Consider the following 14,706-nt stretch of genomic DNA (forward strand, 5'->3'; position numbering starts at 1 on the left):
GAAACAGAGGTGGTTTGGGGAGCACATTATTCATTAAAAACAATGCAAGGGGAGTTTTTTTTTTTTTTTTTTTTTTTTAATATATAATATTTTTGTGTACAAATGCTCTCTGCTCAATGGTTTCCAACTGCAAGGCTCAGGCAGGACCCATGGTAGCCTCTGCCACCTGCCTTCGAAGCCTTGCACTGGGATTGCACATTCCTGGGGGTCACTGGCCGAGAAGCGCTCGAATTCTCCGGCGTTTGCAGATCTCATGCCGCAAATTTTTTTCTGGGAGCGCTCAGGGCAGAGCTGGCCCAGCTTTGGAGGCTGCACAAGAGGAGGCTTTTTGTTCCCCAGCCTCGCCGCGGCGGCCAGGGCTGGTGAGGGCCGCCCGGCCCAGGCCACTGGGCCTGAGGACAATGAGCCATTTCTTGAAGGCCAGGCTGGTGTTTTAGCCTGCTGAGGGTTTGCCCTGAGGAGGAATGTCCCCCCCAAAACACGGCAGACGGCTGCAGCAGCGCTGAAGACTCAATGAGGGTCGCAGCTCGCAGCCTCGGGAAAGGCAGACGTTGCCTTTGCTGCCTGTTAGCAGGCTCAAGCTCCGTGCTGCTGCAGGGTGAACCTCCGTGGCCTTGTTCACATCGACCCCTGGGGCACATGGAGGTGTCAAACGCTTCTGGCTGCTTTTCTGGCAGCCAGCAGGAGGGTCCGGGGGGGCTTAACGCAGCTGTTGTGTGTTGCGATGGCTATCAGATCCTGCCTTGCGCTGCTGGTGGCTCAGGGCTGATGACATTGGGTGTGTTTTTTTATCAGCCACGTCAGGCTGTTGTTTTTTTTTTTTTTTTTTTGCAATGACTGTGGATTTTCCCTCTGAGTTGCCCTGGGCTAGTTGGTGGCTACTGGCAGTGCAGCCGAGCTGGGGATTGCAGCCTAAAAAGACATGGGTGACCATGTAGCTTCAACCTTCCTAAATACAGAGCCTCCATGCTAGCTTCAGCAGTGTGATTCCTTTTCCCCAGCCAGGTCAACAAGGGAATTTGAACCTCACCCCCCCCCCCAAATTTCCTCATTTTGAGGCTGGATTGGAGGGTTCTGCTTTGACTGTGGGAGATGAGCTGTGTCCCCCATGCCACAAAGCAGTGTGTCAGTTGGTGCCGCTGGTGTCAGCTCTGTCTGAATCACCCTCAGGCAATTTTCTATACAAAGGGCCCATTTTCCTCTGGTTTTGCCCTGGTGGAAAGGGGCCGTGCTGCCAAGCCTTCGCCCCTCTGGGTATCACTGGCTCCAAGACTGTGGCTGCAGGGAGAGGAGACTGCTGTGCTCCCCAGGAGGCTGGGGTCCACCACATGGGATCTTGTGGATCCCCAAGTGGGTTTTGGATGGCCCCACTGTGATTTTAAGGCTTGGGGAGGACCTTGAGGATTATCATTGCTGGCTGATATAACAGCATCGCTCCAGTGATTTGCGGTGTGGTGGTCTGAGCTCAGCAGTGCCTGGGGCTGGATCTGGCCCTTGACCACCAAAACACCATTTCCACGAGCTATCTTCCCTCTCTGCATTAATGGGAAACAATTGTGCTGCATGGTGAGGGAAAGGGAAACTGCAGCAGCAAATGCTCCCGTGATGGTAGTTGTGAAATGTGAAGTGTGGGGCCATCCTGGCCAGGGGGACGCAAATCCCTGATCACCATGTCCATAAATCCTGAGCGCGATGATTGGCTTGTGCCCTGTGTGAACCCCTCATTGAAAGAGTAGAAATCTCTTGGTGTTTATAGCCCCATCTTTGTCACCAGTTAGGATGTTGGTATTAGATTAGATGCAGCAAGATAAGAAGCCTCCTGGGGCAAAGTGATCCTCTGGGGAGGCTGAAGCAGTTGGTGAGGGATCCACCCGGGGAGCAACGTGGTCACCACCGAGCGCCTCCAGCTCATCCTTCCCCTCGCTGGCGTCCATTTTGCAGGGCACCCCTCAAACCACCGCACATGGGAAGGGGCCAACGACGCCTCAGTGTCCCTGATTCGGTAATGCAAAGGGAACTTTGCCCAGCAAAGGACAAAAAATGTGTCCCTGGCTCTCTTGCAGGCTGTGTGCATGCGCCCAGAGACGGCGGTGTTGGGGATGTGGGGCCATTTTGGGGTGCCTTGGCCATTTTGGGGGACTTGGACCCCTCGCTGGGTATGGGCCAGCCCCTTTTCCCCCCGCAGTAGGGAACCCCTGAGGACAGCAGGGGCGCTGTCCCCACAGGAGGAAAAAAAAATAATAATAAATATAATAATCAATAATAATAAAAACTACAATTCCCAGCATGCAACGGGGCGCAGCATGGCGGCCCGAAACTACACATCCCAGCGTGCCACGCGGCCCAACATGGCCGACAGCAAGCCCCTCGCCAGACTACATATCCCAGCGTGCCGCGCGTCTCAGCAAGGGGGACCGCACCCCCTCTTCCCCGCGTACTACATTTCCCGGCATGCTGCGGTGCGCACCGAGCATGCGCAGTGGGCACCGGGCGGCGGGGCCGCCGCCTGCCTCGGCCTGCGGCGGGCAGCAGGGGGCAGGCGGCGCCCGCCTGGAGCCTTCCCGGGCTGCCGGGGGCCGAGAGCCGGTGGCAAAACGCTTTTGTCGCCGTCTGTGGGAAGTGGCAGCACCTAAGGCCCGTTTTATGCCAGTTCTGGCCGTGCAGAGTCATTGCTGGAGATCTGAGTACCCCAGAGTAGTGCATTTAGTGTACAGAAGCAGATTTCGGCGTGTGTATAGCGCTCGAGTTGGTGTTGGGGGCAAAAAAAAACACACCAAGCAAACCCTAACCTGTGCAATGTATCAGTGTGAACATGGGCAGGAGATTAAAAAGAGTCAGTAGTGATTTATCCAAGCTACATGCATCTTCACCTCCTTTTCCTCTGCCTCAGTCACACAGCACACGTTGCCATTGCTGGGGCTGCAGGATTCCCCCCCTAATTTGATCAAATTCTGTCCGTGTAGCCAGGGCAGAATTGGGTGGTTCTGTCACAGAGGGTTCTGCAAGTGATAAGTGCCCCATAGCTGCGGAATGTCGTGTCATACAAAACAAGGTGTGGTTGTGCTCGCTCACGACCCGCTGGAAGAAAGCTGATCGCTTTCACGGGTTAAGACAGGCAGCAGGATATCTGGAGAGAATTGTGATTATTCTGGTGGAAATTTAAGAAAATCAAATTCTAGTTCTCACCGTTTTGTGACATCCAGTAAGGCAAATGGTTGCCATTATGCAAGATTTGCTTTAAAGCCAGAAGAGTGTTTTTCCCTCTTATTTGGGACAGTCACCTAGAAAATGCTGTATGTCACTTTAAAGAAATAGTGAATACCAAAAGCTGTTGTGTAAATCTTCGCTGACATCTTTTTGGTCATTTCATCATATATTTTGTGGATAATCGAAAATATTCAACTATTGGAATTACCATGATTAGCAAAAGCACTTTGAGAATGACTCTCTTGACCACGCACTTAACATGTTACAGACCTGTGATGTCTTTTGTTTCACTATCTTAATATATTTATTTAATATTAATTTACTATTATTGCAGAGTTCTACCTTGCAATAAATTGCATATTATAAATTTCAAATCCACAAAATGATTGAGAATCATACACAAGTAGGGAAGGCAAACATAACAAAAGAGAACGAGCCACATCAAAGACCCTTACTGTTGGTGAAACTCTGAGGTGTGTGCATATTATTGTCTATTCCTGTAATGGCTGAAAGTTTAATTAGTGTTTTGTTTTCATCTACTTACAAGGAGTCTCCAAACTAACAACTCAGGGAGTTGAGGTATGAAACATACCGCTAACTTGAGGTATTGACCTCTGAGCTACTCACCTTGTGTTCCTTTCACAGTGAGTGGTGATACAGCCATTAATATCCAACTTGTAATCCATGCAATCAAACAGTGGGGTCTAATTTTGGACAGAATAAATCATCCTGACTTTTATGAGAGCTTGTGCAAGACCAATGACACAAAGGGCTGTTGCAAACCGCCTCCTTTACCTGCGTGACAGTGAAGGAGGCTGTGGGCAGGGAGCTGGCATGCCACAAACACTGAGAAAGAAGGATGCGTGCCTCTCGGCTTACAGGAGGGCAGCCTTCCAACAGGATAATGCAGGGAACTGGACTACAACTGAGTAGCATCACAGATTCTTCCTGTGTTCAGCTGTTACAGCAGGAACAGTCCAAGATCTGACCAGCACAAGACTCTGTTTTAGCTGGTTTTACACCTTTTTTGCCTTGATCTCTGAATATATTACTCTGCAATAAGGATAAGGTCCTTGCTTTATGAAAAAGCATCTACAAATATGGAAGACGATGTGGATTTGCAACGAGCATGCTGATAAATGACATTAGGGCAGTGACCTCTTTGGCACAACAGTCTAACCTTACTGCCCCTCAAATTCCTATTATGCTACCTAAATTAGATGTGTACAGAACAATTATACAAAAAGGATCATTCTTCCTGAATGTAGCAAAACCAAATTATTTCATTACTGTAAGAAAACTCTTTCAGGTCAGCAGTCTTGCATGTAGTTTATGAACAATGACTCATGTTGATTCTGCTCTTAAGAGAGGTGTTCAGAGTTCATTTTGCAAAGATTGGCAGGCAAATAATCTTCCCATTTCATCTCTAGAACACGTGTAGTTGGAAGCTTCTTCTGGAACTTGAGATCGCTGTTAGACTGAGTCTAAGCCTCAGCATTCATTTTTAAGGCTTTCAGCTGTATCCTCTCATCACCATCTTCACCATTGGAGATGGGACTCATTTCTTGAATATTCAAGAGATCTCCGGTACTGCAAGTCTTCCCTGTGTTACTGGAACTCATTCTCAGGGCTCTTCTCGGAAGGTCTTCCTTTCTCGAGCTGATCTTCTGAAGTTTAAAAGGGAGCTTGTTTTTCTCTCCTGCAATGTCAATGCAGTCAAGTGAACAAACCTTCTCTCTTCTGGTCTTGTTGTTATCAATAGGACTGTTCAAAGAAGATGACAGAGAGAGGTTTTCTTCTTGCTCTTTAACGCTGTAAGGAGGAGTGGGGACTTCAAATGTAGCATGAAACTGAGAATAATCGACACGGAAAAAGCCATCTTCCAGGGACATTACCGGCAGGAATCTGTGACCCCAAAGAACTTCATCTTCTGTATACGAGGTTCTAGCTTGACATGTCATTCCTGTGGAAACAGAGACAAGAGCATGGCATTGTAACACGAGCACGCAGACCAGCAATGGTCCTTAATACAGGAATCACATAAGGGTGTTGTACTCCTCTATATGCCATACTCAAGGAGTGCCAGGGTGCATCTCTTCTCGGCTGTATTGGCCATTTTGGGCACCAGTAATGGCAAAGGGAGGTCTTCTGTAGCCAGGGAATGTCAGTAGCCTATGGCAGGATGTTCTGGAGCATGCAGGAGCCTGCAAGGATTGACAATGGCCTCGCTCAAAATACCAGGACTGAAGACAAAGACTGAAAATTAGAGCATGCGTCTTACTCTAAAGCTTACCGGTAGTCTCAACGATTCCTTCAAGGATGACAACTATTTCAAATTGTTCGCTTCTTAGTGATCTTTGTGAGAGACAGAAAAAGGGGCTCTTTGAGTTAATTTCATGACAGATGGTTAATGGGGAAACTAAAAACAGCTGGTCAGCTCCAGTTCCAAATCCAACATCCAGTTCACACTGGTCTAGTGGCAGAAATTCCCCCTCCGGTGTCTGTCGGGACTAAAGACGAAAAAACAGTTCAGTAAACACTGTGTGAAGCAAAACGCAAGAAGCAATGCAATGAAATTTAAACCTGCCTCTTTCGTGACATTGTTATCTCTGTATCAGGTCATCATACGGAGATACAAGTAATGCTAAAGCCTATGAAGCTAACGTGTATGACTAACTCTGACATTTCTCATCATTCCACCAGATCTCAAACTGGATTATGACATATACGTATTTTACAAATCCCTGACAAAAACATCAGGTACTACATGGCTGGTAACAGATACTTGCTATGCAGCAAAAGTTGTGATTAGTGAGAACACAATTGACGAGCCAGGCATATTTTAATCCATTGTCTGAATTCCCATTGCATTACTTTTATGTTACTCATTTTGGTTTGCAGGAACTGTGATGTTCTCAGGACTCAAAGGACTTTAAGGTAAGCAGCACAGTAATAGTAGAGCATGTCTGGTGCGTCACAGTTCCACAAAATCATCCAAATCACTGTTAGCAATGCTATCATCACTTCCTAATTGGGAATGTACCACCTACTGTTCAGTATTTCTTATGGTCATTATTAAGCTGAGTGCTGTGTTTGTATAATTTCCCAGGTCCATTATAAAATACTGATAGGTTAGCTTTTTCTTTCCTAGCTCCCTACGATTTTCCTGGTATTCAAAGTGTAACTGAAGGCGTACTGCAGTCGACCAGGCAGATCCTCAGCTGATTGCCTTGAAGGTCTCTGGTGGAAATTGCCGGGTAAAACTGATGCTTTGCAGAGCCTATTGAAAATCCCATTTAAATTCCTGTCTGCTTATTGCTTGGTTAGAAAGCACATAACTCTTTGAGAAGCTTATTATTGATGATAAATGATAGCTGATGACATAGTTACTAAATAGTTCTAGCTGTGTTGCATTAGTACTGACAAATGTATTGGTTTCATTGCTTGGAAACTCCATCCATTAGTCACAGGGGACAAGCTGAAGCCAGCAGTTTTGCTGTTGACTTAGATTGGATTGGTTTTCCTCAATGAAAGTTTCTGTCTTAAAAAAAAAAAAAATTAAAAAAAAAAAAAAAAAAAAACAACCTCTAAGCAACTGCCATACTTTCAGATCATCTCTCTGCTTCACTTGCATCTTAAAAATGCTAAATATCTGCCTGCCTGGCGTTTCCTGCCATTACATAACCAGTTAGGTAGCTGCTGGAGTGCTGCTCCTTACTAAATACAATGCTTTATTTCATTTATGTGCTATGTGTCTGCTTTTATGCTCAGGAAAAAAAAAATCTTCCCATCTAAATAACCAAGTTCTCCCTTAGACAAGAAATGGTTTCTCCACTAGCGATGAGGACAGGGAAAATGTCGGCTGCTTGCTTGTAAAAATGTTCTTGAGGATTATTAGTGCTCTGAGAGGTAAAGGAAAGCAATAGAAAGTAATAGGGATCAAATTCACTACTATTTAGCAGTCATGATGTTCTGTTGTACGCAAAGTGTAATCAAACTACTGCAGAAATAGCCCTCCTCTTTCCCTGAGGGAGCCAGCAGAACCGAGCTGCAGACTTCGCCGCGGCTTTTGTTGCCTGGCTACTGTTCAGCAGGTGCACAGATCAGCTGGCGATGGATGATCTTTGCTCGAAGGTAACGAGGCTCAGCATGAACTCTGTGAACCCACGTCTAAACCTCCAGTTCTTCCAAAGTTTTATCGAATACAATTCCCTAGCCAAAGACATGCGTATTCGCAAAAATCACTGCCTGAGTGAGTTAAGACCTGTTTCATCTAGAAACCGTTTTTTCTCTGGGGAATAGTTTTTGATCAAATTCACTCAACAGTAAACAAATCCAGCAAGGATTAGAGGTTACAGATCTGGGAGAAAGCAAAAGGTTGTGCTCGAGGTATTCGGCATCTACACACATGACTGATTTATGCAGGGCATGGAGAATTTTCAAAATAAACTTATTTGTTAAATGAAATGAAATGAACCTAAACAAAATAGTTTAATAGCCATCATTTATTTTTTTTTGGCTTTTTTTTTATTTTTATTTTTTTCAGAGGAGCACAGAACAGGGCACAGGGCTGTAAACAGTCAGCAATATTTTCTCCTGTAGTTTTCTGCCACTGGATTCTTGCTTTATTTCTTATTACAAGGCAGACTTGCATCACATCATCCTTCAGTCTGTTTTTGTGTCTGGCCAAACATTTTATGCCCTCTTACTCTTCACTCCTGTCCTTCATTCATTCTTGGTACTTTTCTAAACCCTGTTTATGCACATCCTTCTTTAACTAGACATGATGCAGTTATATTATTATAATAATATACTATTACAATAAGGTTGGGCTTTTTCAGGCCAAAGAAGAGATGGCTTCGAGGGGAATCTAATAGCAACCTTCCAAAACTGAAGAGGAATGTAATTAATAAGATGGAGCCAGGCTCTTCACAGCACTGCACAGCGGGAGCATGAGAGAGAGCAGGCATAAGTATAAACGCGAAGTTCAGATTTAATTTAAGAAAAACTCCTCCACTGTTTGGACAGTTAAGCAGTGGAAGAGTTTGCCCAGCAAGGCTGCACAGTCTCTTTCTTAGATGATTCCAAAATGAGACTGGATAAAGCCCTGAGCAGCCCGGTCTGACCTTCTAGCTCACCCTGCTTTGAGCAGGACTGGAGACCTCCTGAGGTCCATTTCTAACCTGAATGATTCTTTGATTTTAAAAAGCATCTCATTTGCCCCATCTGCATGCGCCCTGCTTATCGAGTGATTGAGATCACAGTATAATTAGTCTTCTGACTTATTTGCCATGCCTATCGCCTGCCATCTACAAACCTTTAGTTACAGTTCTGTTTGCTTCCTGCTCATTCAAAACTTAATTAGGACAGCTCAAAGAATAGGTGTATGCCAGTCATAACTCACACTGCACAGGCTGTTTGACTACCGTGCCTCACAGTTCAATTTTAAAACTGTTACTTAGCACATACTGAAATCAGTCCATGATGATTTTACATTCCTTGGCTTTCTGAATCAAAATGTCCCATACCACCAGCTGAAATGCTGTGGTGTGAAACACCAACACTATCATGTTTATCAGTGAAATCTGTAGTCTCATCAAGAAAAGATACAAATAGGTATCACGGCTAATTTAAAAAAAAATCAATCACCATATGGTGGATGCTGCTTGTTGCTGTTATCACCAGGCTCCTCAGGCACACTGGGAACTAACAGGCTGTGACACTGAAAAAGCTAGAACCTGGAACTGCACTTTTTCAGCAGCTAGTTCTAACCAGCTTTTTTGTGGTTCTTGCCCCCAGAGTTTGCTTTTCCCCTCTTCTAGAGCACTCAGTGTAAATTAGAAAGACTCAGGTTTCTGGAAAAATTGTTATTGAAACAAGCACACATAGTCTTGTAACTGTTCTCTAACTCTCCACAACAGGGTCCAAAAAGGGCTCCAAACCTCTCTGTGCCATCACTATGCCACATTGCTAGGCAGTGCCCTGGACCAAAAAAGAGCGAGCACTGCTTGATGGCACCAGTGCAATCTGCTGATTATCTGAGGGTGTGTAAAATGCTAGTAGTAAATGCCATTGGGGCAGACTTCGATTGGTGTACTTTCTTTGCAAAGGTAAATCCGTGGGGCTCCCTTGGTCCCGCTGAAACACTATGTTCAGTACAAAATACGGCTTCTGTCTCAAGTGGGAAGGCATGATAAGACATATCCTTTCACATTGTTTCACTGTGACACAAGGAAAAACATCTCGCTATCTAATCGGATGCAGAAGTGTAGCAAGATCAGCTGTCAGCAGCGCTGCACACAGCACAGCTGAAGGCACAGCTTGCAGGAAGGCAGGACTTGCTAGAGAGAAATGGTTTGTGAGCTACATCACATTCACCATCGGTTTACAGGACACACAAAGGAAGCTCCTGCAAGGCAGCTGATGTGAATTCACATGCTGCTGGAACAGCCGCTGCGACTGCTTGGAACAGCGTGTCCAGCTGAAGGAGGCACCTCGACAAACCGATGAGGATTTAAAAAGAGACCTGGGAACTAATAAGAGGCTAGAAAACAACCCGTGTAGTAAGGACTGAGGGTGCAGGTAGTACACAAACATCCCCTTTCAAACCTTCTTGTGTCCATAGCTCAGCTTTGCCAAAGGTCGCAAAGCAGCTTGAAGTCATGGGCATGATGCTAATGTGTAAGAAATCAAATATTCCTCAGTGATCCACTGCCTCATCTATGAAACAGCGATTGTGGGAATCAGCCAAGCAGGTCTCTCGAATGCCCTCATGTTTTCTATATATACCAAGCATTGTGTAGCAACTGAACTGTTAGCACCAGGCTGCGTGCTCAGTGTCTTATTTCAAAAGAAGTTTGCAGTGAATTACTGTCATTGTCAAATCCCAACTGTGGCGCTGCTCCTATTCCACCTCGGCTTGCATTCCATCTTGGATGAGGGCCAGAAATAAATACTTTAGCAGAGGCTTTCTGCTCATTTCTAATGCTAACGATCAGGAAAAATAATGGATTATCTGGCTTGCTGATTCCTACAGAAATGGCTCTTCTATAATTCTGGGCAGTCTGTTTCCATGTACATTTTCAGACTCTTTTTGAATCTTAGCAGATCTCCGAGGTATTCTGTGACAAGCCAAATTCACAGCTAAGTCAAGCATTCTGCACAAAACAGAGGAAAAGCAGCCCTCCACATTTACCACTGTCCTGTCATCTCCTGTATCAGGCTTGTTCCTGCAGATTATTAAAATGGCCAAACAGTTGTTCCAAAAAGAGGATTACCATACAGAATACGGAACATTTCTGATACAACTGCACACAGTATTTTCCTTCCATGCTACTCTTGCCCGGTGTATCTGAGAACTTCTGTGGCTGCCAAACCATCTCCTTTATTTTCTTTATTTTTTTTGGATGTGATCTCCTTTGAATTCCAGTTCTTTCTTGCATTCTGAATTACACTGACCACTGTCAGTGCCTACTAAATGGATATTGGTGACAGTTACAGGGCTTTTCCACTCCAGCTCATGACACAGACCCTCTGCAATGCCGGAGGGCCACTGGCAGGACCCGTGGGGTAAGGAATTGCGAGTTAGAGCTCCCTGAATTTCCCCATGGGAAAAACAGGGTCAAGGTTGATCTTCGTTCTCAGCAAATGCTGAGATCGATTCCTTATTCACCTGTGAAGGGGCATGCCTTGGTATTCCTCCCTGCATCTTCACACATCCTTCCCGAGCAAGCTGGCTTCCCACCAGCCTCACAACCCCCCTCTGATGAGACTGTCTTTTCCTCTCCACCTGCTTGCCTCTTCCCTGGCTCCTGCTGGAGGCAATCACCACAGTTTCTTCTGAAACTCTGTCCCACCCCAGCCAAGTCCCCTCGCCCACGCACCGCCGGGCAGGGCAGCGGGGTTGCTCTTACTGCGTGTGTTTGCCCTCGAGCCGTGCCCTCCCAGCATCGCCCACCACAACCGGGGTACCTCAGCCCTCCTGCTGCCTCGCCGAGCCTCACCTTGATCAGCTTGCAGCGGATCTGGGCAGAAACCATGTGGCTGTTGCGGAGGTTGCCCACGCGGAACATGAGGCAGAGCTTGCCATCCCGCTGCGAGACGACTGCGGCGCGGCTGAACATGAGGGTCTCGGCTCGCTTCTTGGGCTGGGACATCTTGATGAACATGCAGCCGATGAGGAACGCGTCGACGATGGAACCCAGCAGCGACTGGAAGAGGAAGAGCACGATGCCCTCAGGGCAGCGCTCGGTAATGTAGCGGTGCCCGTAGCCGATGGTGGCTTCGGTCTCTATGAAGAAGAGGAAGGCGGAGGGAAAGTTGTACACGTTGGCCACGCACGGGCTGTAGGTGTCATCGTGCGCCCGGTGCAGGTCCCCTCGCAGGTAGGCGATGCCCCACCACATCGAAGCCATGACCAGCCAGGCGACCGTGTAGGTCAGCAGGAAGATGAGCAGGTTCCAGCGCCACTTGAGGTCCACCAGCGTGGTGAAGAGGTCGGACAGGTAACGGCTGCTCTCGCCGCCCAGGTTGCCGTGCTGCACGTTGCAGCGCCCGTTCTTGTCCACGAAGCGCTGCCTCTCTCTGCGGGCACCGCCGCCGCCTGGGCCCACCGCCTGGTACTCATCCCCAAACTTCCTGCGCACCGCAGCCATGCCGCCGAGCCCCTCGGTGGGCCACGGGGGGAGTGCAGGGATCCCCACGGAGCTGCAGCCAGCCGGCGAGGCTGCGCAGCCAGCGGGAGAGCAGGAGCGGTGGGCGGCAGCGGGGCGGAGCGGAGCTCGCTGCCGGTGGCCGGGGGCTGGCTCGCTGAGGCCTGTGGGGTCCGGTGGTCAGCTCGGTGTTGCCCGTAGACAACGGGGTGCTGAGCGTCGCTCCCAGGCTGGGCAGGAGCTGGCTGCTGTGGTTTGGTCCAAGCTGCTCGCAGCCGGCGCCTCGCTCGTCGCTCTGCCCAAATCTCGGCTCACTGTAGCACCCCGGTAGCGGAGTGAGAATAATGATGGGAGCGGCAGCGAGGCATCCGCCGAGAGAGGCCGTGCTGCCAGCAGCGCCAGGGATTTTAAAAGGAATTCCTGAAATAGGTCAGCTTTTAAAGGGATGCGAGCATGCTAATCCTCAGCCTGCATTTAAAAGAAAATAAGTATTCCGAGCAAACACAGGCAAGTCTATCAGAATTAGACTGTGATTATGTCTGGGAGTTATGCTTACAGTCCAACTAGCAGAGAAGCTGCTTGAAAGACAGCTCCCTAGAAGCTTAAGTGATTTTAATGCAGCTCTTGTTTTTTTTATTAATGGACAGAAAAGGTCTGAAATCAGCAGTGGTAATTATTACTTGCATTAGAAGCTCTGCATAGGGCTAGGCTAGTGACTTTTGTGCCTGCCATATTAATATTTGTAATGTTTCTTTCTGAAACGTAATCAGTATTTGAATTTAATTCTCAGTTATATAAGAACAGTATTATTATTCAGGTCACTCATTTCAACACCTGATTTTCAGCAAATCATCTTCATTACAAAGTAGTGGCCTGCAGTTAATGACATTTTTAGAAAACAGTCTGTAACAACGGGTGATGGTGTGTTGCTTCAGTTCTAGACTGAGAACTGAATAAACTATCAGTCTGCCCAAAGTTTAATTTTGGATGTTTTAAATTTTTAATTAATACCGTTAATTTTTAATGGTATTGTTTCCAGAATAATCTGAAAGAACTAAACATGTCAGCCTTACTGGTTTAATGATTCTTAAGATATTGTGGATTTAACACTTCGTTCTCATCCATTCTTTCACTTTTCCTCATTCTTTGTGTGATACGTTGAAAATAGGAATGCAAGTATATGGGAAAGGGACAATATTTATCTGCTGTTAGTGGCACAAATCCCGTCTTAACTAGGCTCAGCTTAAGTAGATGGAGTTTATCTAGAGATTTTGGGTTACGTTCATGAAAGGCCACAGGTACCAAAGTTGAAACTTAGGTCTTTAAAAATTCCTGCCTCAGTCACTGCCAGGTCTGGATACTTTCAGGCTTTTGAAGATGAAATGGGTGCTGTGTTTCAAGTGTTCACCCAGGGTAGAAGAGTACGGTTTCAATTCCCTTGAAGATAAATCTTCAACTTGCCAGGGAAATGCACCATTCAGCAAACTGTCTGCTTGCGCTGTACAAATCTGGCACTTGTTAGCCTATCCAAACAGTAATAAGCTCATTATGACTCTCTGTTTACCACTACAGGTAGCAGTGTTACTGCTACACACAGTGGTGAGGCTGCGTTCCACAACAGCAAGATTACTGTGCAAAGAGTACCTCAGGGTGTGTTTGAGGTTAATTAGCAGAAAACCCATACTGCTTGCCTGTAGATACCATCTTCAGTCATGGGCCAACCTGATGCTCTTTTGTTCAAGCACACAATGCTGGATATGCTCATCACAGCAGCACCTTCTTCTGCTTTCCCTCTTCTGTTTCCCCTTCCCAGGTTGTACATGCATGTGCAACCATACACGTTCCCCATATGTAGGGATCCATCCTGACCTTCAGCTCTAATAGATGCTCTTCATAACGCCAGGTAGAAGGCAGAAGCCTGGGTCTTCCCAGACAAACTCCTGTTGCTTAGTGCCAGAATGGATGGAATTTGTAGACAAAATACAAGACTAGCAGTGACATACAGAGTTGTGTCTTGGGATAATACAGTCTGGGGAAAAGGAGGCTGAGAGGTGACCTCGTTGCTCTCAGCAGCTTCCTGAGGGGAAACAGAGAGGGAGATGCCAACTTGGGCTCCCTGTGAACCAACAGTGGTATGCATGGGGACAGCACAAAGCTGCACCAGGGAAGGCTCGGGATGGACATGAGGAAACATTTCTTTACGATGAATGTTGTCAAACACTGGAATAGGCTGTCTAGAGAGCTGGTTGATGCCCCATGCTTGTCAGCGTTTGAGAGATGTTTGGACAATGCCCTCATTCATATACTTGAACTTTTGGGTAGCCCTGAGGTGCTCTGGCAGTTGGACTTCATCATTATTGTAGGTCACTTCCAATTGAACTATTCTGTTCTATTTTCCAAAGGATGTGTACTGGGGCTTGAATACCCATTGCTAACATGCTGGCCTTTCAAAACAGGAGGGCTTGTGTTTCTATTGAAAGAAGAATCTGGCTGCTCCCTTGATGCCTGGCCACCAAACATCCCCCAATTCATCCTGAAGTATTTTCATGTGTGCTCCACTTCCACATTAACCTCCCCCCGTGAAGAAACAATCCAGAAAGCCACCGCCGGCTCCTCCAAGCCTCCCAACACCCCAGCTGCCACATGTGGCAGGGGCTGGCCGGGGGCCGAGGTGGCATCTCGGTGCCATCGCTCCCTGGGGATGCTTTGGGAAAGGGCGGCTCTGGAACCTGTGGGACACCGGGCAGGGGAGCAGCTCCGGCCCGGACCCACCGGGAGATCTTGGGGAGATCTCCCCCGGGGACGCCGCCACCTCACAACCACCCCGGGCTCCGCCGTTGTCGCCCGC

The 14,706-nt window shown here is 47.2% G+C and overlaps 1 protein-coding gene across 1 annotated transcript; it reads right to left on the reverse strand.

Moving 5' to 3' along the window:
- Positions 1-4,523: 4,523 nt before the first annotated feature.
- On the reverse strand, positions 4,524-11,995 carry LOC311422705 (G protein-activated inward rectifier potassium channel 1-like). Its single transcript, XM_084496032.1, has 3 exons — positions 11,211-11,995; positions 5,501-5,717; positions 4,524-5,170 (listed from the first exon to the last, which is right to left on the reverse strand). The coding sequence occupies exons 1-3, from the start codon at positions 11,859-11,861 to the stop codon at positions 4,692-4,694; spliced, it is 1,347 nt and encodes a 448-aa protein (XP_084352158.1). The 5' UTR covers positions 11,862-11,995; the 3' UTR covers positions 4,524-4,691.
- Positions 11,996-14,706: the final 2,711 nt, after the last annotated feature.

The sequence above is a fragment of the Aythya ferina genome (assembly GCF_964211825.1).
Source record: "Aythya ferina genome assembly, chromosome: 23".
In the NCBI taxonomy this organism is placed as follows: domain Eukaryota; kingdom Metazoa; phylum Chordata; class Aves; order Anseriformes; family Anatidae; genus Aythya; species Aythya ferina.

What these genes read in the sequence shown, in the direction of transcription:
- LOC311422705 (XM_084496032.1), bottom strand. Translation starts at nt 11,861, where the DNA reads ATGGCTGCGGTGCGCAGGAAGTTTGGGGATGAGTACCAGGCGGTGGGC. An exon ending in TCCGCTGCAAGCTGATCAAG is followed by an intron (nt 5,718 to 11,210) that starts GTGAGGCTCGGC and finishes TTTCGTCTTTAG; the next exon opens with TCCCGACAGACACCGGAGGG. An exon ending in AGGAATCGTTGAGACTACCG is followed by an intron (nt 5,171 to 5,500) that starts GTAAGCTTTAGA and finishes CTGTTTCCACAG; the next exon opens with GAATGACATGTCAAGCTAGA.